At 39.4% G+C, this 27,192-nt stretch overlaps 1 protein-coding gene across 1 annotated transcript in view; it reads right to left on the minus strand.

Annotated features, from left to right (window-relative positions):
* The window catches only part of LOC122975088 (chemokine-like protein TAFA-5), a 98,896-nt gene that overhangs the window by 57,724 nt on the left and 13,980 nt on the right, over positions 1–27,192 (minus strand). Inside the window, exon 2 of the mRNA XM_044343288.1 lies at positions 1,298–1,447. Within this exon, the coding sequence (XP_044199223.1) occupies positions 1,298–1,447 (150 nt within the window). The remainder of the gene's footprint in view (positions 1–1,297; positions 1,448–27,192) is intronic.

A 27,192-nucleotide genomic window follows, 5' to 3' on the forward strand; every position in this document is an offset into this window, starting at 1 on the left:
AACAACAGCGGTTTATTCTACCGTCACCTGTTCATATAAGCTCCCCTCTCTCCCCAGGCGAGAAGCCACATCATGTGAGAGAGACTCAGAGACAGGCACCCTAAGAGGCACTGGGATGACAATGAAGATGTCATTAAGAGATGTAAGAAAAGCTGAAGTCACACCATCATTCAACCCCATCAAAAGACTGCCAGAGCCTCAGATTTCTTGAATCAAATTTCTTCAAGCTGTCACAGTGACTAGAGAAATATCAGTGCTCAAGTGGAAATAAAGGGCAAACTTCTTCAACGTTAGATATATGTGAGGAAGCCATGGACACAACTAATGTCCCTCTTCCTCTCCACTGTGCACTAATTACACCACTATTTTCACTCTTTTCACTATTGTCGCTGTCCTGTGAAAAACATGCATCTCCAAATTTGTTGATTTTTAATGTTTCAATAAAAATAAGAATTATGTGTTCACTTATGGGTTTCTTTTTATACAGGAAAAGTGATCTTTGTACACCTGTAGTTAGATAGGTGCATAGGAGAGTAAGTGTTGAATTCAAGTAAAAAAAAAAAAAAATCTGCTCCTGCACACTGTAAAAAATTTTGTTAAATTCACTGAATAGCTAAGTTTCAGTAATTACTCTGCTTGACCAAAAATTCAATACACTTTTTTAGATTTATTATAATTAACTACTGACAGTGTGCAGAAGCTGATTTTTGCTTTTTAGATTTTACAAAGACAAAAATAAATGCAATTAAAGATTTGTGTAATTGCTCTAATATTGTCTCTATATTCTGAAAATGTGAGTCAGAAATAATAATAATAATTATAACAAAATAATAATATCAACAAAGCTTATAGTACAAAACACAACTGCACTATTCCACAAATATTGTCACTATTCCATGAAATATAAGCCCATCTGGTGGTGGGGGATTTAGAAACCCCCTAACAGCCACTTTTTAAAATGATTCAACTGTAAATTGGTTCAGTACAGGCTTTTCTAACATCACAAAGATAGCCCTGTGATCCACTTTGCTCCACACTGTAGGTTTATCCACCTTAAGCTCCTACTTAAAACAGCCAAACCTTAACTGCCCTGACTGATGATATGATTCAACGCTTGGATATGCCTGAATGTTACAAGAGCACATTTAGTTTTCTTTATGTGCTTCAAGACCAACAGGATTCAGTGTAAATCTCAGACATGCCTCAGGAAAAACACACACATGTCTGAGTAATTTTCACTGAAGTGGGGCCTTAAAGAAAGCAAGCTAAGCCGGGATCGCCCTGCCCCTGCTCTTACCGTCCACACAGGCGGGTCTGGCTCTTGTAGTTCCAGCGATCTGGCCCTTCTTACAGGCGCAGCGGGCCGTCTGCCTGGCGATGGTCCGCCGTGGTTGGCTGCTGTCCCTGTCCAGCGTCACAATCTCACATGTCCCCGCTGCCAGCTGGCCTGAAAATGACATTGCACCACAGGATGCGAGGTCAGAGAGATGAAATCATAAACAGGGCAAAATAAAAATGTTCAGTGTTGTAACTCTTGTCATTTTTCATAATCCTTTGTAGCTGAATTGGCAGGGCATGGCACTAACATTACCACGTTCGAGGGATCGAGTCTCACTGGAATGACTGACACAAGTGCATGTATTTGTGTATTGCATTTATCTACAGTTAGACTTTGTAAACATAAACATACATGGCAAGGACATTCATTCTAATTTTGAATCTATAAAACAAAAATCCAGACATAGCTTATCTGTTTACAGCAAGACAGTGTAGTTTTTGCTGAACAGCAGCCATTGTTGGCACAGATGACAATTACCCTTTACTTTCAAAGATTCTCTTGAGTCAGTTGCCTGTTTTACTTTTGTGATAAAACCATTGAAATGTTTATCTGTGACAGGTTAAAGTCAAGTTTAACAGTAGTGTCACAAAGATTGCAAACTGACTTAATAATGTCAGTTACACAACAAGACCTAACATTAGCTAACATTAGCTACTGGTCTTACCAGACCAAATAAGGCTATAGCAGCAAAATCCTTGAGTGTACTGAATTGAGTAAAGGTGTGTTTTATTGCTTAAGAATTCAACTTTTGTTTCTAAAAGTAAGTAAGCATTGTGTTATTTTGTCTTTCAAAAGTTACAGTGACCAGGTTGAAAATGTGACCGGCATGGAGAAACAACATGATCCCGCTTTTCTGCAAATACTCTAATTCAACTGACTTTAACCACATTGCAAACGCAGTGGGGATGCTGTTTTGAGATTTTCACATTTATGTCAGGAGGGACGTGTTCCTTAATGTTTGACGGGCAAGATCTTTAACCTTGAACAGCTCCAGTGGAACCACAGGAGCCAAGAGAGGAGCAGCATGGTGGTACTGAGCAGCTCACAGATGTAATGACATGTGTGAAGGGATTTTAAAAGACAATGGTGAAGAAATTACTTTTAAATTCCAGCTGCCTAAAGACTACCCACACGCTATTTCCCATTAAGGGCCACATCCTATCAGCACACCTCTTTGAAGGTAATGTACCCATTAGCCACGAATGAAACGCATGAATACTGATGAACTTTGTAATTGCTGCCAAGCCCCCCCGCCCCCCATCTTACACACACACATCCTCCATGTATTCAATCAGGTGACCTTTGGCCCAGTAGCTGGGCCCTTGCTGCTTGCAAATTAACCTTTGTCTGTGTGTGGAGACCCTCGGGTGCCATCCTGGAGAGGCTTATCAGGATCTAATTGTGATTGGCAAGAGGATGGAAGTTGTGATTAAATCTGGACTTGAGTCCCGAACACTTGGGTGGCTGGCTTAATGAACTGAGCTGCGAGGGGTCACACCCAGGGTAATGGGGATCTATCAGGATTCATCCACACACTGGTACCTGTGGTGGCCATGGCCTCAGACTGAGAAAATGTTTGAGTGCATACAGTTTGCAGCTTGTTCTATTATTTTTCATGTCCTATTTTAAAGGTGTGTCTGTAGATGAATATATACATGCCCTTATTTGCCATCATGTATGTTCTAGGGCAAAACTTCAGTAATATAAGACATATTCATGTTGGCCTTCCAGTCCACTCAAACATCTCAAAAAGGTTTTTATGCTTGTATGATGTTTCTATGTGTTGTCTATCTTATACACTGGTCTTGAGAAAAAACAACATATAATTCTGCTATTCTGTGTATTTTTATTTTGTGGTTGGAATGACAAATAAACTTGAACTTGAATTATTCTCAGTATTTATCGATTGTTTTTTGATTAATTGTTTAGCCACAAGTTCCAGAGCTCAAGGCAACAACTTCAATTTTCTTTAAAAAAAATGTTATTAACATTTTTTAAATTTTATTTCATTCAACTGTTAGCCATTTTGACTGTCAGTCAGCCCAGACAATGAATCCTACCGACTCTGTTGATCCCCTGACTTTTCCTCTATGGCGCCACCATGAGTTTCACATTTGTGGTTTCAGTGAAATGAAATGGCTCAACAACCTTTGGATGGATTGTCATGAAATTCGGCACAGACATTGATGACTCCCTCAGCATGAAATATAATAACTTTGGTGATCCCATGATGTTTCCTCTAGCAAATGCAAATAAACTAAAACTCTTAGTAGCACACTCTTCTTTTATGATCTCAAACCATCCCTTTTGTTTTTTTTGTTTTCCTCCAATGATTGCTACACATGCAAACACTTAAACTTAACACAATTAAATGAATGCACCTATTAGTGTAACACCTAATTCTACCCCAAAATAACCTAAACCTACATTAGATGCTTATCATTCTTAATTTTCTGCTGTACCACACCTTTGTAATTGTCTACTTTTTGTGACACTATCATTTCATGAAGAGCAAAACCAGATTGTATGTTTAGAGGTAAATCAAACTGAAAACCACAGATGTAGTCACAGTGTTGAAGAGCACTCATCTTTACCCATCTCTACCATTACTGGAGTGTGACTACTCTATAGCCAGCAGCCATACATTACTGGATGTATATATCTATAAATATAAACCTACATAGAAGATGGGAGAAGTGATTACCGATGTGCAGAAAAATGTCTTAACACTAGATCCCTTTGCTTAAAAATGCATGCCAACAAAATCAAATCTGTCATGTCTTTTGCACTTGGGAGATGAAGAAGCAACCCCCCCCCACGTCCACCACACTCTTCCTCTGCTTTCTTCATCTTCCTCCATCCTCCCCTCCTTTACATTGCTCGCTGATTTCTCCTTTGTGCCTTTTCACTTAACTCCCTCCTCCCTCTTGCAACTCTTCTGTCTTCTCTGGGTGATGGCGGATAATGACTTGTCATGTAAACTCCTGTGTGTGTGCACCGTATGTGAATGTTTTCATGTGTGCGTGCGCTTACTTCCTGCTCCCTACCCCACCCATCTCTGCAGATCATCTACTCGACGCCTTCTTTCTGCTCTCTCTCTTTGTTAGTTCCTTCTCCTTTGGAACTCTTCCATTGCAAAGAAGCTGAACAGACTGTTTGGATGTCTTATGTAATCACGCGGATCACTCTAGCACTAAGGTACAGTACTATGTGTGAAGTCAACGAGCTCAAAGACTGTGGCTGATTTGACGTTGCAATTCTCTGTTGTTCTTCTTTCTTGAGTCGATGGAGCTCATTAATTGCCTACATTTCATCAAACAGGGGCATTGCTTTTACTGTCCCAGCTGTAGCTGCCGGGAAATTGAATGAATTAAATTTTCATGTTGTTGTCTTGCCATCCATATTCTCCTCTATACAGCTGCACTGACTTCTTTATGGTAATGATAAAGAATCTTCTAATTTTAAACCCAGTGTAAAAATAAAATAATTGGCCTCTGCCTCATAAAGTATTCCAGTTGCAACGTACTGTAGTATCGTGTGTATAAGTCCATTACAAGGATAGGATTCAGGAAATTTCTTCCCATTTAAGTTTAATTTTATACCACTTTGCAAGACACATGGCAAACCATATTTGATTAAGATAATGATACTTACAAGGCTGAAATATTTCAAATTTCAGTGTAAACCTACCATTCATGTCCAAATGAATTGCAATTTGTTAATGAGCTAGAACATCTCATAGATTTTCAAAGTCATGATAATTCAACAAGATTGAAAATATACAGCCACTAGTTAAATGTTAGCATGCTGACAATGACAATGCTAATATGTTAGTGTTAAGCAGGTACAATGAGCAGCATGTTCACCGTTTTAGTTTAGTGTGTTGACATGCTAACATTTGCTAAAGAGCACTAAACAGATATTTGGTCATCATCCAAAGGGGTGAACAAATTCAAATTCTGACCTGATGGTGGCACTAGATAAAGTTAAGGGATCACCAAAGTGGTTACAATTCATCCTGAAGGGGACATGAAAGTCTGTACTAAATGCCATGACATTGCCGGGACATTTCACTCACAACCACCAATGTCAACCTCACAGTGGCACTAGAGGAAAAGTCAGGGGGTCACCAAAGTCATTTATAATCCATCATCTAAAAACCATTAATATCTGCACCAAATTTGGTACCAATGTGTTGTGTACATGTTGAGATCAATAGATATGTGAATTTTCTGACCTACTTGTGGCACTACAGGAAAAGTGAGTGGGCCACCCAAATCAGCAGACTTCATTTTCTGGGAACCATAAATATATGTACAAAATTTTATGGCAATCTATCAAATAGTTGTTGAGATATTTCAGTCTGGACTTAGTGGTGGACAGACTGACTGACAATCCCATGGCTAATAAGTTAGAGCTAAATATGTATCAGTATTGAGACCCTGAAGGATAAGTTTTTCCAGTCTTGACTCTCCACACAGAATAAACATATTGTGCCCTAAGTTGGTTTCAGCTATAAGCATTTTAGGTGTTTGCAGTGTTTCCAAATATTGTGTGAGAGAACATGCTGGTCTCAGTCCCCTAATAAAGTTGGAGTCGACTTCATTCCTTCCTTTCTAAAACAAATTGCTCCAAGCATCCTCGTGGCTCAGCCTCCAGAGCATAGTACCAGGGATACCACATACATTGCCACAGTAAAGTAAAGCCTTGCAAAACTAAACAAACAAAGCAAATAATGAACTGTACCAAACCTCCCCAGCACGAGAAGGTATTCCTCTTTCTAATGGCCTTGAGGGATCTCTGCAGAAAAGGTTAGAAAATATTAAAGGATTCACAACTTCAACACAGTAGTTTGGAGAAAGCACAACTACCTCTTTGGTCCAAAGAATAAGTCTGGCAGTTTTGTGCAGGATAAAAATTACATAGTATTTTTCACTACGAATTGTTATACATGCAAAGATGCAAAATATAGTCCAATCTCTTCACAGACATCCCGTGAAGAAATTGGACTGTGAAGAGAGGAAACAGTAAGCCTGTTTCCTGGAATAGCCTCATGAATAGTGGGGAAAATCTAAAACTGGCAGGTGTTCTCAGAAACGAACCCAAAGCTTGTACCAGTAGCGCTATGATTTATCATCACCCTTATCAGCTTCTGTTGTCGAGCAGTTGTCAGCTTGGCCAGCCAAATGGCTGATTAAAATGTATGTGTGGCCACCCTAGAGTGAAATGAAAGCTCTGACTGTGGCAGAAGATGGATTCATGTGGCAGAGCGTACGGTTTAATACAACGTAATGTTATTGACATGCTCCTATGCTTTATTATTTCTCCTCCCGCTCCTAAGCACATTACAATTGCTCTGCCATACACGGCCCTTTGACAAATGTCCTGCACAGCTACAATGTGCGGAGACATGACAGTTTTCCCCCTTCTACTCATTGCATCTTTTGCCCAGATGTCTGAGACCATGTTTTTTCAAGAGGCTCTTTTTCATTTATTTTTAAAAATTATTCTTATTTTTTCTGCTCAAGAGATCCAAATGCAACTAAAAGCTGCCTCTCAGAGTCTCAATCTGCTGAATCAAATGCTTAGATATTTATAAAAATGTGTGGTTTAGGCTTGGTAGGGGAGGTAGGTATAGTTTTTTTGTCCTTTGAAAATCTGCAGTGTGCTGGAGTCATGCTGGGATTGCACACTGTGCTGCACAAGAAATAGCTCTTTCCAAAGTATTTCAGAGTGTCCTTCTGAATTCAACACACAAATGCATTCTGCCATGGAATACTTTAGGATTACTGAGGATATTGAAATGCAGTCTTATGAAAATAGTTTTTAATTAGCCATCATTTTGCAGTAACACTTGTGGCAGCATACATACACAAGATGAGTGCTCCCAACCAAAAAATAGCTATGAAGTGTTTGCTGATGGTAAATCAACACCACAACTCACAAGTCCTACGCAATACAATAAATGTGTTTTACTTTGAGGGACAGTAATATACCTGCTTCTGTACACACTGGTTGTGTAACCACCAGGTAGTGTTAATTTTGGCACCTTACTCTGATTTAGTTTTAGATCAGTCTTTTGATGAAAATGCATATAATTTTTTTGTCCATTGTTTTTTAGTCTACTTTTTTGCCATGCATTATTTTTATGCTTTTTAAGCATAAAAGGGGCTATAAGGTTTAGCTTGAGAGGGCCAGCTAAAATGGACAACATTAATGCAAAGCTGTTCCTTAGGCAAACATTGAGTGAAATATTTTGATTGTTGAAAGCCAACATTTTGTGCTCATTCCTGTCTATAAATACTAAAATTTCCAACTGAAGGTAACGTAAATGTTATATCCACACACTGAGTGACTGTTGATAATGGTGTGTTAATATTAGCTTACCTTTTTATAGTTGTTGTATGTTTTCCTAGTTTATCTCAGCTGTGTTTTGGCCTCATCTTGTCCAGTTTTCAGTGGGATTATAGATGCATTTGGTCCATAAATCATTACTTTTTTCCTTATAAGAAGCCTGTAACCTTAGATATAATCACTGGTATAACAACTGAAATCAAAATGCTGCTTAGCAGTGTGTCAGCTGAACCAACTTTTGAAATATTGGAACTATAATGTACGATTTTCCAGATGCTTGCCAGTTGTTGATTAAAACTACATTCATCTATCCATTTGTTTGTCTTTCAGAAAATCATCACAATTATTAGTTGTTGAAGACTGTAATAGATTTTGTCACAGATTTTGTTATCAAAGGTAACTTTTTATGTATTTAGTCTCAAGGTCATCAACAAATATTTTTCACTGACAAAATTAGTGGAACTAATTAGTGTAAAAAAAAAGTGTTGATGAAAGCATAACAACACAGGTGAGCTTTTTCTTGGAAATGTTTTATCAGATCTGCATTTCTGAAAATATTTGTTAGTGGGCTGATAAGGGACAATTTAATAACAAGACAAAAGTCTAAAAACTGTGTTAGCAGTCCATGGGGACTGTGTTGCTCCTTCCACTCAGCCAGACCATTGTAGTTTGAGCCAGCAAAGCCACTGACATCGACACTGTGATCTCGCTAGCAGGGCTAAAAATATGCTGTGTAAGGGGAAGAATGTTAAATGCTGAAATATAACATATTGATCTGTGTATTAAGCAAACAATGTTGTCATAGTGTCTCGAAGGAGCCAAACGGCTCGTGTGTGTGTGTGTGTGTGTGTATTGCTGTGAGGCACTGTGAATTATAGGGATGCCAACACATGGACATGCTCTTTTCTAAACATCAAAACGATGCATGTAATGGCTGAAGCCTTGGTAACAAAAAAAATTCTTTTCCACATATTCTCCACTTAACCCAGAAACACTACATGGCAGCTTGATGTAGTTGGAAACTAGCATCACATCTGTTCTGCTGGAGAGGACACACTGTGTATCTGTGTATGTGTGTGTGTGTGTATGTGCGTGTGTGTGTGTACATGTTAAACATTGCCAGACTAAAATGCTATATCACTCCAGCACACTACAGCTGTTCGGAATGAGAGAGGGAGAGTCCGGCGCCAAGTCTGCAAGTCTGAAATCCCATTTTGGATCCAAACGCTGCATTAGTAGAACCTTGATGTCATCCCTCTACCCTGAGGCCTGGCAGGCTAGTTTTTAAATGAATCCTTTTAACAAGCCTAATCAGAGGCTGGAGGAGCCAACTGAACAGCATGTGGTGTAGCGGGAAGGAGAGCAGAGCAGATGAAATTACAGCTTTAGGTAAAAGAGCCGTTGGATGATGTAGAGCTTGAATGAAATCTCCAAAATGACCTGCACTTGAACAGAAGGAGTATGAGGTACAGAAACAATGAAACCTCCACCTCCTTGTGTAATGGTAGCCAGTGGGCACAGTGCTGTGCAGCGAGTAAACCTCACTCCCTGACACCTTAAGAGATGTGCTGGCAATAGATGCTTGTGCCCATGGGTTTTAGCCTCCTTGCTAGCACACCTGCCTCTCACGTCTGAGGTCATGAGTTCCGAGTCCATGTCGGAACTGTGCTTGTCTACACATCGCAGGTTTTATTTGAACCTCAATTTATTTGGAGTTTGGACCTTGATGATCATTGAAAGCAATTTGAAGAGGGTACAGTATGTCATTGACAGTGTTAGAAATTATGTGATTGTTCCGAGCAGTGTGGTAAGAGGAACACAAATGATTCGAGGAAATTCTGATCAGGGTCATGATTATCAGTGAACACAATGGTTTAAGCATAAAAAGTGCCAAGAGAGGCCACAAAATAGATTTTAGTTTTTGACTGAAGTAATAGTTTGACATTTTAGGGAATATGCTTATTTGCTCTCTTGACAACAGTTAGAAGAGAGGATCAATACCACTCTCATATCTGTCAATGTCTGTTCAAGCTGGAGCCAGCAGTTGATTAGCTTAGCTTAGCACAAAGACTGCAAACAAAGTGAAACAGCTAGCCTGGCTCTGTCCGCAGTTAGCAAAATGTGCCTGCCAGCACCTCTAAATCTCACTAATTAACATTTTATAGCTTGTTTGTTAATTTGGCACAAGGCAAAATTAAAACTTAAAAATGACAATCTCTGCTGGTTACCTGGCAACCTCACAGTGATTACACACTGGCCCTGGTCAATAAAAAAAATCATTTAACAAGATATGTTAATTACGGAGCTTTAGATGTGCTGGTACGCAGATTTGTTACCTTCAGAAAGAGCCAGGCTATCTGTTTCCACCTGTTTCCACTCTCTGTGCTAAGCTAAGCTAGTGGTGGCTTCATATTTAGAGTAGCCTACAGACATGAGCATGGTATCAATCTTCTCAGTGAACTGTTGGCAAGAAAGTGAATACATGTATTTCCCAAAGTGCTGAACCATTCCATTAAAACAAACTGATTTTGTGTTTCTGGGAGGCTGCAAAGATATTGTGAACTTGACTTGCTCTGGTGCCTAAATTTAAACAAACTATTGAATGAAAGAAAAAAGGTACACAGATCATGTTCCACCATCTTATATCATGTAGTAGATTGCTGTTAGAAAGAATTGAACTCCTTGAGACATCCATTTTCATCTCCAACACTGATCAAGTGACCGAAAACTCATCATAAAGCTAGCCTTGAAATTATTAATACCCTGCCTATGTCGCCATGAGCCATGAGAGAAAGTTCTGGAGACAATTCTCATTGGGAGCACTCTCTCATCATGATGAGGGGAAAGAGAAAGAACTGTGGTCTGGTCGATCTATTTTGGGTGAAGCAAGCTCGTCTGAGCGCTTCTCTTGCTTTGTGAAGCCACTCTGAAAAAGTGATTTGATTTTCCTTTTTCTGCCCCTTTTTCGCTAAAATGCTTGGGCAAGCAGCAGGCACACAGGAGCACTAACACATACACTGCAACATAAACAAGTGCAGTTATAAAAGAATATAGGCACAAATGCCGCATATACATGCCAAATATAACCACAAGATAGACCTCAGTCTATCTCCCTCTGTGTCATACACACACAAAGGCACACACGTTGGCTAAGTGAATGTTGCCATGCAACCACAGTTACAACTAAACTTATGAAAGCTGTCCTTTCTGCTTCCTACACCTTTTATGGAAATGCTCTGCTCCCAGCATTTTTGCTGTTCTCAAAATTAACATTTTAAAGCACAAGATGATACCAGAGCTTCTCTATAGCTGTGTTCCTTACTTGAACCTATTGCTCACCACTGTAGGAAGTGGTAGACTAAGAATGTATTAATTCATAGACATAGAAAGTATGGTTGAATAGGGATAGAAATAGCACTGAAATTAATCAATCGGCAATTGACAGAGAATTAGCAGACAACCATTTTCAAAAGTCAGTGAATCATTTAAGTAATAAGTAGTAATGAGTAATAAGTAATTATAGAAGTAATTTAGAGAAAAGAAAGAAAAGAAAAAATATTTAACACTAGCTGGTTCCGGCTTTTCAAAGGTGAGGACTTGCTGCTTTGCTTCAGACTCTGGGAAGCTGTGGCATTTTTTACTATTTTCTGACATTTTAGAGACTCAACAATTTATAGATTTATTGCAAAAAGAATCAAAATTTGGATCAATAACAGCATCCCTAGACGGAATCCCACAACTTCTTACTGAGGGTCACCCAGATCACTGCATTCAGAATACAAAGGCTTTGAAACACACTCTCGTCAACTTAATGCTTTGCTTTTGTCGCTATTACATTGACTTCTGATTACAATAAATTCAACTCAGTCCCTGTGTAGTTCTCATAATGAAGCTAGGGCCGCTTTTTCCTACTGTGACCTTGTGTAAAGCATGTGAAGAATGGTGTTTTCCCATGAGACACCCTCTTTTGCCCAGTGTTAGTGTTTTAGAATAATGAACTCTGCTTAATAACAGGGTGTTGGCGTGAAACAATGAATGATCATCAATTAAAACGGTGGGAGAAAAGGGAGAACAAATGACCCTGGTAACCCTTGGTAACACAGGAAAGCTCGTGTGCATACACACACGCGCATACCAGTGCCACTTCACTACTGCAATTAAGCACATATTCCTCCCCTGGAGGATACATCCCAACAGGGCACCGATGATAAGGTGAAGTCCCTTAACCCTCCTGTTGTGTTCATTTCATGTTAATTATTTCTGTGTTCCTGGTCCAAAATGACCGCCCCATTATAGCTTCTTATAAATCCATAAGAATACATATATTATTGATTATTTTGACTATAACAAATAGTCAGATGCAACATATTGTGATATTTATCCCAGACTACTTTGTGTCAAAGTTCAGTTAACAAAGACATTTGTTTTTTAAATCATTTCAAATTTTTAAATAGTGTCACAAAATAAAAATCTGATGTGTTCAGTTGTCTTTTGGTCTGAATCATATTCTGTGTTGTCTTCAGCTTCTGACACTTCCTCCTCTAATGCGTCTTCACTCTCAGTTTCCTGGCCTCCCTCCTCCTCACCAGTGTCATGATCAAAGATATGATCAGGAGCATTACATACAGTATATTGTTTGTTCATTATGCTGCCACAGAATGAATTGCGAGCAAGGCCTCAAAAAAGCTTTATATAACAGAGCTGCAAGAAAAATTCTACACATTATTACAATGTTGTGATTGTTTGTGAGAACTGCAAACAGGTGTGGTTCCCCTGGGGGAAAGAAGATTCTTTTGGGGAAAGGTTCCCGTGGGGGTTGCCATAGAAGCCAAGAAGGGGAATGATGTGTGTATGTGTGTGTGTGTGCTCAAACACACATGCATGTAGGGGTCTGGGAGAGGAAGTGTGCTCATCTGATGAATGGGCATGTGCCTGAACTCAGTTTTATGCGCTAATTGTAGTCTCACCCATTCATTTAATTTCACTGGAAACACCACAGTTGTACAAACATCAAATAAAACAATCAAAATTTAATGAAAATTATCCAAATTTATTTTGTGAGTTCAGATGCTCTGTGTTGACAAAGTCATGGAAACGTATGACAATCAGATTAAATTAACTACATTTTTTCAGAGAGAAAACTTGTAAATCAGTCCAATTTGGCCGCAACACAACAGGAGGGTTAAATGTTGCCATGATTTCGTAGACTAAAGACCCCTGGGTGACCGTGTGAAACTCCAAACATTTTTCTTCTTCTGCACCCTTGGGGGATGGATGCAAGGTATGTCAGACACTGTTAGGCTCCTGATCAGGGCCAGCTGGGCTTGAATGTGTGAGAATCTATAATAAAGCATATGCAAGTGTGTGTGGTTGTGTTTGAGCTTCCATACATGTGTAGGAGTAACATTAGCAGTTGCCATTTTACTTTTAAAAGTTGCTTTTTTTATTTTTCTCAAAAACGGTTCTTTCCTGCTCTCTCTCCACCTCCCATTTAGAGGCACTCAGCAGGGGGCAGGACATTCACAATTCACAAATACTCTGGCTTTTCTCCAACAAAATATCAGTTGAGCAAAGCATTATTTTGAGAAGGAAAAAATAAAAGGGTTCACTTGTTTTTGTGAGAAAATTTTGGATTCTGTAAAGCAGAATGGCATATTTTTGAATGTGACATGAAGAGGAATGTGGTGCTACAGCGATGGCCAGGAGGAAACATAACCAACCTCACATATTTCACAGTCACCAACACAGAAGGAGTAATGGATTCCTGTTTCTGCATCAGGGTGTCACAGAGACTCTGTAGCTCCGCTGGAGGCACTGCCAGAGGTGCACGTCTTGAAAAATGTAACGGCAGCTTGTGGCTACGAGGTCTACAGAGATAGCACATGGAGACCACAATAACTGTGAACGGTCATCTTGAGCTACTTGTGTATTCTCCTACATGTTTCTCTTGCTGGCAGAGATTGTGGATGGTGGAAATAATATAAATACATTTGTCATCTAGCAAAGCCTTTTCCAGTGCAAACATTCTCCTCTCTGTGATTGTCGCTCTCAACTGTGAAGTGAATAAAAGAATATAGACACAATTACTTCAGGTATGCAATCATTGCACAGCATAGCCTGATTATATATGATACTAGGGTTGAATATCAGGAAGTGAGATCCAGGTATTTCTAGAGAATTCTCACCATTATCTGTCCCTCTTTCCCAGAAAAATACTAGCTGTGTGTCTGTGTATGGAGAGTATTGTATGTGCTGAAACAAAGACACCTTCTCCAAATGTATTTAATGCTTCCATGCAACTGCTGTAGATACAGTCCGACCCAAATTGTCTTTTTTCCAGTAATATAACTGGATCAACTTTCCACCTGCAGTGGTTTCTTCCAGTTGCATTTCACGCTGAAATAGCATTTTACAGTTCAGCTGTGTGGCAAAATATGGTTTAGATTAAATGAACAAACTAGAGTGCAACATCTGTAAATGTAAACCATGCAGACAGTTCAATAAGCAACCTGCAGTAGGTACAGTTGCAGAGCAGATTTCAACAGGTGGAGCATTGATCGCAGAAGATTGCCCTGACATTACAACAAAGTGTCGGTGAACAATGCCCCAGTTCTTCATACCAGCTAAATAAAATGCTGAAATGGCTGCGTGCTATGGATATTCCATCACTGCCATTGCAGCAGTAACAACCTCAGTATAATGGTTGTCAACTGAAAAACAGAGTATCAAATGGCTCTGTGTGGCTGGCCTTGTGTTTATTTCCAAAAAGAAGAGGAATTGGTTAAAAAAAATATATTGTCATATAATTTAACAAACACAAGAAAACTAGAATACATTTTATGATTAATTATCCTCAATAAAATCAAACTTCTTGGCAGTAAAAGAGTTATATATCCCCAGTAAATTTTAAAATCGAGGGAAACCTTCAACCCAACATGACACATTTATCTAGTGTTGCTACAACAATCAACAGGTGAAGTCTCACCCTGAATAAATCTATTCCTACGCCAGAAGCATCGACAGCTGCACCACTGAAACACCTCAACAGAGAAGCATCAATCCAAATTAAGTTGTAGTTTAAGTGAAAGGCAAAGTTAGACTCACTGTGACATTAAGGAGGGTGGTCACACACACACACACACACATCCTCCCTCTCTCCAACCTTCATTCCCTCAGCCAACTCTTGTAACTGACTTAATGATCCGGATATATCAAACCTGTGAAAGGTTTGACAGCGATGGATGGAGAATTAGAGAGATTTAAAACATCTGATGTTTTTGTAGATGGTGATTTTTCTAAATTTTGTTGCATGTGCACCAAAGATGTTGTGCTTTTCTATTTGGCGATGAAATACTAAGAGTACTACAAATACTGTTAAAGATTAATATTTAACATTATTTTAATGACTGATACTGAACATGATGTTCAAATGTTCATTAGCCTGATATTTTTTGATAATTATATGGTCAAAATCTGGTGTCTTGACAGCACAAGTGGCCACGGGTGTGTAGCCTCTGCGCTTGTGTATGGGAGTGGCAGGGTGCATGGCTCCTTTCACTGCGGCTTGATCAGCATGCAGGCTGAGGTGTGGGCGAGAGCGGTGATTGAATACAGAGGCTGCAGGCCCCGGCACTGCCTTTAATCTCCCCTCCCCATTTAACTTGGCCTCTGTGCTGCTGCTCTGCCGAGGCTCAGCTGGGGCATAAAGACACATACACACACACATTGCTCAGTCTGCCAGCCTCTCCCGGTCCTATCTGTCTTCTGATCTGTCCGTCTTTCTGTTGGTGTGTGTCCTCATCTTCCTGTCTGTATCTGATTGGCTGTTTTTCTTTTTTATCCCCCTTTTTGGTGTTTTGAGTCTCCGTTTGTCCCCTGTCTTCTGTCTGTCTTCAAAGTTGTAATATACAGTAAAATCAACACCTGAATTTGAACTACACAGGAGCCAAACTGTCAAGGAATCCCTTAGTGTTAATTTTGATATCTCAGTGCAATGATGGGGATTTCGTTTTAAGTATTATGTAGCTTAAAGTCCCAGTTAAATGAAAAATGTGTTTTCCCAGTTTTAATCCCTGTGTTAATTTTTCATTTATCTCTTGTTATATGCCAAATATATGTCAAAAAATCAGTATCAGAGTATGTTACATCACAATCCATGTCCTTTCTTTTTCTGTAAAACGGTTTCAAATGTTTGATGACTCCGTTTACAGAAGTTCATCCAACCAAATGTGACTTTGAGCGAGTAGCTAGCCACACATAAAACCGCACTTCACCATTTGTGGGTTGTAGTAGCTAGCAGAGTAACATGGAGAGAAATAGAAAGAGATGTGTGTTTGGATATCAGTGGGCAAAAACTTTGTTTTCATTTCCAAAACAACGTGGATGAGGTCTAATTCATTCATCTCGTCCTCCTCCTCTTTTAGCGGTCCAATCAAATGTGAAGGATTTGATTTAAATCCCTCTTGTAACTGTGCACCACTCAAATATTCTGTTTCACTGGGAAATACGTCACAGTACAGAAGCTAAAGACGCTCTAACTTACGTTTCACTGGGACTTTAAGTGCATATCAATGCCAATTTCAGAGTATGATCCATTTTATTTTATTAGCCAAAGGGGAATGTTGTAGACAGCATATAATAAGATCAGTGGCAGGTTTTGGGTTGGGTTGTATTTACAGTTATCTTTAGCAATAAAGCGCTCTTTTATAGGATTTTGTGATCATCTTATTGCAGTATCCACACTCCTGAAATCTCATCATTGCCTGTGCTTTTAAAATGAACTCCCCATCCTGGAACACAAGTCTGGTGCATAGTTGCTGCCGCTGGCAGGTTCTGCTTTATTCGTTTGAGGTGATATGAGGATGGTAGGAGAAGTGTGTTGTAATTGTACCAATCAGTTTTCTTCTTCTCAATATTGCTGTTGTAAGAGTGTTGTCCTCTTTTATAAGGAGGATCCTAAAACAAAATTAAAAAAGACACAAATAGGAGCGTCATGCACTGAAATTCCCCAGCAGCTGTACAAAGCCTATTCTGTCAATTCTTACTGCTTATAAGTCGTTTTATTTTACAACTATTAGAGAAAATAAAAAAGCATATTTATTGTATCTACAAGTTCCCTCTCCTGTATTTAATTTCTGCTGACCTACAGATGACCCTTAATTTTTGCTATTTTGTATGTATATGTTAGCAAATCTGATTCATAGTGGTGGGTTGATGACCAAACGATTAACATAGTGTAGATTCTTCTGGTTTTCTGAAATGACTGTTTTCCAGAAGTCTCTTCCAGTGCATGGTAGACATGGCGAACACATTTCACTGAGTGAAGATGAACATAATGTCAAGTTAAAAGAAAAACTGATGTAACAAGTCAATTATAGTGAATAGAAAAGTTGTTGTATTGAAGGCTGTTTTCTTTCATTGTCTTTTCAATGTGCATAAGGCTGCATGTGAAGTTTCAGTTTGCTGAAGATGTTGACCCAAGGGAGCAGATGGAGAGGATAACAGTTCTTCAGTGTTTAATTATTAAAGGCCTGAGAGTCAATATATGAAGAGGCAACCCCTTACTACTTGTCCACAAAGATGAAAACAGCTCCAGCAGGCGATGTGGATGCAAGGACCTCTTTAATTTATTACTTTATAAGTGCAGTGAGTGAGTGGAGGTCCACAATATAGTGCAAACACACAATTAATATAAGGGTGGTGGTCCCCTGTTTTTACTTTAAACTAGAAATGCCACCTCATGGTTATATGCCTCCGCCAACCAGTCAAGTTGCAGTTTACATCCATGTCTGTCCAGACTAATATAATATTTGTAGTGAAGTCTTTGGAGGAATTTAATAAAAAGTAACAAGTGTATTATCCTTGTATATGTCCACATGCTTGGCCAATAAAGCTGATTCTGACAGAACACAAAGTTGTAGTCATGTCAGTAGACAAAGCTTCAGATGTGGATGTTGCTGCAAAGAAGCTACAAATTCTAAACTATGGATGCTCCACACTCACCTTCAATCCGGCAGGACAGAAGATCTATACAATCACCACAGTTTCAACGTGGGCACCCAAGATTAGTGTCACCAGTTCACTATCCAACCAAATGTGAAATATGGTCACAATCTCACCTTCTGTTCCTGAGTTACGGCGTTGGACAATGGCCAGAAAAGTGTTTTTGCAGAACATTATGATGTCACAGTGAAGTTGACCTTTGACCTTTCGGATATGAAATGTCATCACTTCTTATCCTATTAGACATTTCTGTGAAACTTTGTCATAATTAGCGGATGAATTCTTCAGTTACAGCCAAAGAGATGTTTTGTGATGTCACAGTGACCTTGACCTTTGACTTTTGACCACCAAATTCTAATCAGTTTATCCTTGAGTCCAAGTGGACATTTGTACCAGATGTAATGAAATTCCCTCCAGGCGTTCCTGAGATATCACGTTCATGAGAATGGGACGGACGGACGGACGGACGGACGGACAGACAACCCGAAAACATAATGCCTCTGGCCATGGCTGTTGCTCCAGCCAAGACTGTCGCCAGCACGGAGGCATAAAAAACAAGTCTGTGTAGTCAAAAGGATCAGTGAACAATTCTACAGGTTAAGCACAACATATTTATAATAGTCTATTAGGTAAATAACCTCCGAAAATACTGATGGAACTACTCCTCGCATTGGCTAAGGCTGCCAGAACCCACAAGATGCCTGTCTAAAGCATTCCCTGTGATGGACAGAATGTGCCGTTAGGTGCAGGAAATTGGCAGCTGCACCAGGCTGAAAGTTAATATTTTTGTGTCTCAGAGGGGAAAAGAGACTGTAAGCACAACTTGGGATACAGGAGATGAAAACAGAGCGACTCGACACATCAGAACCTCCACTCTCACTGATGGGTCTTGGCTTTTGGCTGCTTTTCAGGTGAACTGTTCCAGGATTAGGCCTGTGTCAATATGCAATGAAAGTGAGGGTGAAGCTGATAGCTGCATAAACCTTTTAGAAGGACTTACTATTTCTAAATACTTAGATTATTTAGCCACTGTCTCACAAAGTAAAAATCTATAAGGTTAGGTTAGCATGTGAGGCTATCCCAAACACGTAAAGCAAGCAACCATGATGACAATGACCAGTTGCTAAACCACTCCCCTGAACAAATTTGTCCTTTCATTACTAGCACATCCATACTGTAAGATTTCTCTGGAAGTCGGTCCTGGCTGCCATCAGAATTTAGGGTAATATTAGTGGCTCTGTCCTGCTCTCTAATGGATTTTGCAAAATTTACATTTCAGCAACCCCTGCCAGCGTTATCTGAGATAGCCTTAGCTACGTTTGCCAAACACATTGGTTAGTCCTCATTCTCAAAGCCTTTTCTCTTGTAACATTTAAAGTGAAATAATACTTTTTGAAAATACAAAGAAGTATGGAATCTGATCTTACATTTTTCCTTATACTTATACTGATAGGACTAACTAGCTGCAACACAAGAGCAATACTGTTTCTTTATTCACATGTTCTCTACATGGATCATCAACTCCCATGAGGATGGTGACTTTTGACCTGTGACATACAATATAGCCTTGGTCTTTTAGCTTAATATCATACATAGCTATCAAGTCCATATCCAAGATCCCTTTAACAAGATTCACATTTTAAAACAAGTCAGCTGGGAACATTAAAAAGTCAGTGAAGACAACGTTTTCAACAAACGTATAGTGCTAACTTTAACTTGATAGGCTACCTAGCTACAGCTGATCAAATCTGCCAGCTACAGCCAGCAATACCGACGGTCAGCCGGCTTTTGTCTACCTCTGTTTGAAATCAAGGACCCATCATTTCAAAATGTAAAAATTTCATGTGGTAAATCAGCCACAGCTATCGTTGTAAACCACATATGTTCCATGCTAGAACGGAAAGTTTTATAGTTGTAGAGGCAATAACTAAAGGGGACGTGGTTTATCAAATACCAGACGCCTTCAGCTCTTTCATGTTGGAAAATAGTCATAGTACAGTATGAAAAAAGAATAAAAAACCCACAATGTTGTGCCTGATTAGCAGCTCACCCAATTACCCGTGCGCAACGTTAGGGTACCAATAAAAGCAAGGCAGACAGTGAGGACGCATGCAGCTGTCACTTCATCAGACTTCAAAGTTTGCAATTTGCGTTTCTGTGTGAGGATGTCGCTATGTCTGGGAGTAAGAGCAGGAGAAAAGGAGAAATGATGGACAGAAGGAGAAGGCAAGTCAGAGACAGAGGGGAAATATGTAACAGAAGAAAATGAGGGAGGGATCAGGCACGGCAGGTGAAAAAGAACAAGAGTGAGGGAGAGAGAGAAAAAGACAAAAGAGAGATGGAAAACCAGTAAAAATAACTGTGAGGGTTGTGCCATGACCTAACTTATTCCTTCAGATTCCTCCTCTCCTCTCCTCTCCTCTCCTCTCCTCTCCTCTCCTCTCCTCTCCTCTCCTCTGAATCAAGAGCTTGATAGAGATGATTCTCTCTTCTGAACAAAAGACCTTCTCCTAATCATCGCAATAATGCTGTTGACAGCTGACTGACTGACAATGAGACAACTATGCAGAGTATGAAGCACACAGCTCATCTCATGTCGGACCATTGTTAAGGGTGGTTTTCATTCAAGTACACACACACTCACACACACCACGCTCCCTTAGAGCTGTGTGTTACTGACTCAGACAGTTTTTGGCTTGTTGGAAACTAAAATACCCATACTCAGGAATGCCATCTGATTGAAAGATGTAAAAGAGAGGAAGAAAGTCATTTGTTTCTCTGCTTTTTTTCTCCATTTCAAATGTTCTACAGATGAATAATTTGGTCTGTATATTGCCTGCTGGGGGGAATGGGATGTGAGGGACGTTCGGCTGTCAGATGCAGGGACAAGCTGTCAGGCACTGTCATTTTGTCATAGTCACACAACAGTACCATGTCTTAATTTCAGAGGAGGAGCTGCAGTTTTGCTGGTACAATAACAGAATTAGACAATGTGGACTAGGGGTGAGAGTGACTGTCAAGTGATTTTGTTACTGAAAAGGCGCATTTAATCCTGGCAACAGCCTCTGGATCTCCTACCTGCCAAATGATTTTACACTTGAGATTCTCTTGGTATGAGCTACAGCTTAAAAAAAAAAAGACAATAAAATACTGTCTGGTATGTGTTTCTAGGTTTTTCACTTGGCATAAAGTATAGTGGAATATAATATCTCAAAGTTTAAAGATAAATGTTTGTTTTTATTACAAATGCCAAATGGAGGTCACCTGAACAAGTTCTGCTTAAAAGTACTTATTCATTAAAAAAATAAATAACTACTGAGCTTATAACCTTTTGGGAACAATAAATTATTAGATTATTTTTACACCTTTTCATTACACATTGAGTTACAACCATGTACATTTCCAGGGCACTGGGCAAAACTCGGAAGAGACTCAGCAGCCACATATTTCTCCGTTCTCTGTTTAGGAGCGGCTGAGAATAGCTGGTCCTTCGTAAAGGTCAGTCCACCGTAAGTGAGCGTGGTCAGGTTAGGCTAACCCATTGTTGCTAACTTCGGGGCTAACCCCCTCCACTTTTCCAGCAACTGGGGAAACAACAGACAAGACTTGGTATTGAGACACACTGTAGCCTATACTGTACATTTACTGCTGGATTGACAACTTACCACTAACCTTTTCCTCTGCGCCGCTCACATTCACGTCACTTTTCTGACACTCGCTCTCTCCAATCTCTCTCCATTTCCAACTGAATAGATATTTGGTTTATTTTTGGCATTAAAACAGATTTTTTGGCCTGTGGGGGTTCTCGTTGGGCCTGTACAATTATAGGGAAAACAGTGGTACAATTACAATACTTCTTCCTTCTGGACGGTGGTTTATAGTCCCAAGATGTAGAACAAAGCGGTATAAAAATAGCTTTGTTCCAGCAGCCATCACTCAGATAAACAAGACGTAACAACATTGCACAGATGCTATAGAAGCAATGTTGTTTATTTCTTTTTACCTGCATTTTACTTCATTTATTCTAGCGGTTATTTATTTCAGCGGTTTTTATTGATTTTTTTTTTCTTTTTAAGTCCTGATTATTGGAGCCTTGAGCACTTTTATCATGTCTTTCTATTGTCTGTGTTGTTTGTAAAAATGAGTGTCAAACTGGATGCCTTGTCTACTGCAAACCAATTCTACCTATGAGTACAAATAAAGTAACCTGAACCTGAACCTGATTTTAAAGATCCTCTCCAGACATGTTTTAAAACATTAAATACTCTGCTTTGAATAATAATTTATGTCTGACATAGTTTTTCCACAAAAAAGTTTAATTACTTAACTACTTAGAAGTTTAACTACTGGATGAAAGATGTCTCCATTCTCAGTGTTTGTGCACTGGAGGCTTCAGGTTACCACGTCACATTTTATAAGTAGGACACTGGACCATGATTGGCTTCCAAACTAGTTGTGATGTCACAAATCATTGTATGTACATGCCTTAAACTCAGATTTAAGACAAAAACATATAAACTTTACCCCTTCAGCAGATGAATGTGAAAACAGCCCTCTAGTATCAAACTCTGCAAATACATCAATCTGTACAGTGAACCTCAAACATCTAAGTCAAGAAACAATAAGAAAAACATATTTTTGAGTACAGGGGGACTTTAAGCTCATAATATGCCTGCATCACGTGAGAGGATGACTACTTATGACACAGTCTTTAATCTCTAACTTGCAGATCACAAAAAACCCCCCAACATTTTTGTGACCTTCTTTTGGACTAGCTATTGTAATGCTATAAATGTGGTATCAGTTGTCTGCAATCATACACAAAGACTGCAGTGTGGAAGTGAGGATGAATCTGCTACCCTTGATGCAGTTTCTTAAGCAGAAAACCTTGTGGACTTACAGTACAGCCTCTTGTAAGGGCTTCATTAGTAACTTAAAGTAGTTGCCATGTATCCTATAGAATGTTTTACAGTAGTGTAATTACACTCAATGATCATAAACATGGTACTGTGTAATACATAATATTCTCTATGTTAGAGGCTGAAATAAAATGAAAGTGCAAGAAATGGAAAACTCACAGCATATTAAACATCATTCGGGAAGAAGCCATTAACAGAGGAATTCCCCCAAGGCCTTTTTTTGCAATATAATTGAGTTACTTAGCAGTTACCCCCATCTTATAATCCCAGCCATTTTGTTCAGCTAAGCTTGAATCATAAGGTTTGCTAAAAGACACTCATTTATCAATATCCAGGATGTACCTGTCCCTTTTTTTGTTACTGAGAGGAAGAGTTGAAATAAAAGGTTTGATATTAAAGTAAAGAAGATGAACAATGGGTTATGATTGCAGTTTTTGATGTCCACATATGATCCAGTCTGAGTTACTTGGCTGCCTTTGCAACACGGGGAGTGCCGACAAACTGCACTGCTGTTCATTACTTCTAATGTTAAAGGCATCAGGATAAAGGTTAAAATGTGGGGTATTGCTTACAGTAAGGTTCTAAATGTCACTGCAGGTATCACATAGTGTTGGCAAATGTGTCAAGTGTGTTATCCGCTATGACTGCTATGAGTTAGTGGTTTACTTCTGCAAATATCCGGTAGCAAACACTCGTCCAACCAATGTTAAAATGACAGGATTCTGACAACCTCGCATCCCTCACCTCCTATTCACAACGTCTCAATCTGCTATCAGGTTATTCATTCGGAGAATGACTGAAGTGAATAAATGAAAGACAGAAACACTTTCACCCTTTCTCAGCTTTTTTGAACAGATGACATCTCTGAGCTTGGTCTTTTCTTATTTGTCTAATTTCCACTGTCTAAGAAGAATCAGAGAAAACGGTTTTAACCAGGGTCAATGGTCAAAGATATTATTTTAGGTTAATTATTATTGTTTTTGAAAAACACAAGTGATAGTGAGGTGATAGCATTTGGTGCACATACATAAGAAAGTATCAAAAAGAGGTCAGATATGCAATGAAAAAAGTAGATTTGATTAAAATATTCTGCAGTTATAAAAACCCTGAAAGGTGTTAGAGGGCCACTTGATTTCAACTGATAAAATACATTAAGTTTATGGTGTTGTTTTGGTAGTAAAAAAAAAAGTGGTAGTGATGCATCTGTAATTTGCATGGTAATATGTCATTTATTGTTGCCACCGTGATGTATGTGCACCAACTCTGCAAAATAAACCTATCAAAAGTTACTCTGCTCATTTTTCACCTTCAACTACCAGCCCTTGGACAATTTCTTGACAAAATAAAAAACAAAAAGACAAAACTCAAGTGTAAGCTACCTCGGTGAAGTCGCCTGCATAGTTGGAGGGAAACTTCTGCACCCATAATTCTCCTTGAGACATGCAAATACATCATCTCCTCCAAAACTCCCCACCCACTGCCACAAACAGCGAAAAACAAGCACATAAAAAGGCAAACTGTTTCTTATATTTCACTGTTCTGGCGGGGGAAGCTGTTTGGCCAGACATTTGCTCATGAATATTTAGATGGTGGTGTTATGAATATGCATTAGTACACTGGAGCGGCGGTATCAGCACAGATTTATGAGCTAGTGTAGAAGATAATGATAAAGGAGGAGATAACCTGGCTACTGGTATGATGAACAGAATGCACACAGCACAACAGAAGGGAACACACGCATGTAAGGACACACACAAACCCAGATTCCATTAATATTAAATCCATGATCTGCTTTTGAACATTGTAAAACTGAAAACAAATCTACAGGAAGACTGTAGAGAAAAGTGAAATTTGAACAAAAGCAAACCAAATAGAACTGAACTGTCAGAGGGAAATAATTTGGGAAATAATATGAAATGGCATTTCTATCATTTTCAGGGTGTGACTGTGTGGTTTGTTTCTCCTCTGCCCCCGGCTACACTGAGAAGGAGAGTCGCAATCTTTTTTATCTGTGCAATGCAGTACCTGTATGTGTGTGTGTGTCATTGGTGCATGTGTGGTACCTCTTAAAGTGTGTCAACAGTGATAACACACCTACTGCCCACCCCATGGTTGCAGAGATATCGCAATCTGGTGCCTCAGGTGCAGGAAAGCCGGGAAGGAGACGAGACGCATACAGAAAAAAAAAAAAAAAAAAATACTGAAATAGTTTGGAATATTCCCTGCAGGAAGGAGGTGCAGATTGGCACAGACACCATGCAGAAACCTGCAGGAAACAATTTCATTTTAAAGAGAAGGTTTTGTTGTGTACAGTTATAATTTTCTGGGTGGCCAAAGTGCTTTAGTTCCAAATATATTCAATGCATTACAACTGAGCAAGGTGGGTCACTTCAAAATAAACAAAATGCTAATTTTCCGATGTAGTTATTCAGCATGAGAATTCTTTTTTTGACAGATATGCGGTTACCTTAATATTAACCTCCAGTATGCTAAATATCAAGGTTATGAATTTAAATAAACTCCATAGGGCCCCAATAAAAATCACTACAAAATATGTGACAGAGCTAATTAAACTCCTACCATTGCTGGGTAGAGAAAAAAAAACTTCATTTCTCATGCATGTGAGTCACTGTGAAATTATTTTACTTAGCTTATGCAACCTTGTTAGAGGCAGCTGATGTGACCCCCTTGCAAAAAAAAAATGTCAAAGGGATCAAAATTGACTTTCAAAAAACCTCAATCTTTTTTAAAGACTGCTGATCAAAATAGCAGCAATGCAAAAATAACTTCTGCTAGTAAGAAATAAGACCTTACATTTAATTTTTAATATTTTTAATGAAAGAGAATCCTGTCTATAAAGTAGAATTATGACAGCTTTAAGTTTGTGTCATAAATATTTTACAACCAATTAACTATCGTGCCAGTTTCTACTGCTACAGATATGTAGATTGTGAAACTCCATAGGGCTTTATAAAAAAAAAAGTTGAGTGTGATGGTGAAATCATTACTCTAAACTGCTCAACTTCATCCAGCATATCTACATGAAGTCACTGTGTAAACCTGCTTACCACAGGAAAAATGCATCATTTCATTCAACAAAACACCAAATATTAATATGCAGTCAAATACATGGGAGGAGGACAATAACTTCCAAAGCAGCTGAGAACTACATTATGTACCTCTACACAAGGCGTTCCACAATAACTGGATGAGCAGGAGCTGATGGTGCCGCACAGCTAAGTCTTTGTGCCAGTCACAAAGGTAGCGCCTAGCAATTGACTCCTGCAAAAAGAAACTACTGCTGCTGCCATTCAGAGAGAGGAAAGCAAAAGAGGAGAGAGAAATACAGGAAGGGAAAGAAAAAATGTATTGTATATCACAGCAAGTGGTGACACAAGGTTAGTGCTTTGGCACTGCCTTCACTGTAGTTCTTCTCTGAGGACTTGAGAATGTCTGTGTGAATTTTTTTAAGAGTTCATCACAACCTGAGTTCTCACCCCGCACCCTGTTTTTGGTAATACAGAGGAAACAGCACTGCTTACTATAACGGCAGCAGTTAGCATAACAAAAGAGAAGGAAATAAGGAGGCAGGGGAAAGAAGGAGAGATGGGAGCATGTCAAGTATGTACGGAGGAAGTTCTCTGTTTATGAATATGTGTGCGCGTGCATTGAAGTGTGTCTATGCGTGTCGGCATGTGGGCACACATGTGTGTGCATTAGTAATAAAGCCAGAGGCTAGAGCTGGAGCACAGACAGTCAATGTGCTTTAATGGAGACTATGTGCTCACTGCGGCGCGGCATAAATGATAAATTATTCATCAGCTTCAACACCAGAGCTATCATCAGGCCTCCGTTATTATTACCGGCCGATGGTCAGACGTCACTTTAAGATGCAAAGAAAACAGCTTTAACTTCACAGAAAATGGTCAAGCACACTAAGGGGCAGGGGGGAACGCTTGTTATGATGCCTGAGAGAATGAAAAGTTGTAGACAGAAGGTTTCAGTCGTTTACTGCTCCCAAAACTCTCACATACTCCTCCTTTTATCCCTCTCTTCTCACTCATTTGCACCGTATTCCTCACCCTCCCTGTCTACCCCCGTTTATTGTCATATTATATGGTCAGCCGAATCTACCCTGTGTCCCTCTGTCCTTGCATTCATCTCATGTCTGTCCCTCTCTCTGTGTGTCCCTCACTGCCCCCGCCGTTGCTCTTCCTTGCTCCCACAACCCCCTGTTTCTGTCTCTAGTGGAGGAGGTGCCAGGGCAGTGTAATTGGTATTCAGGCTCTGTCAGAGCCAATGCAGAGCCCTGTTAGCGGAATAAGAGAGGAAACATCCTTATCTGGATTTCCACGGTAACCAGAGGGTGGGTGGGTGGGGGACTCAGCTACGCTTGCTGCACTTATTATTTTTTATTTTTCTTTCATTTTTTTTCTCTTGTTTTCCATCTTGTTTTCTCTCATCGTCCTCCCCCTGCTGTCTGTGCTAATTATTGACTTGCTGTGTGTTCCAGGCTCCCGGTGCGCACACACATATACACACAATAGGAATGCACACATTGACTGGAGCCTATAATGA

The sequence above is a fragment of the Thunnus albacares genome, chromosome 23 (genome assembly GCF_914725855.1).
Source record: "Thunnus albacares chromosome 23, fThuAlb1.1, whole genome shotgun sequence".
Taxonomy (NCBI): domain Eukaryota; kingdom Metazoa; phylum Chordata; class Actinopteri; order Scombriformes; family Scombridae; genus Thunnus; species Thunnus albacares.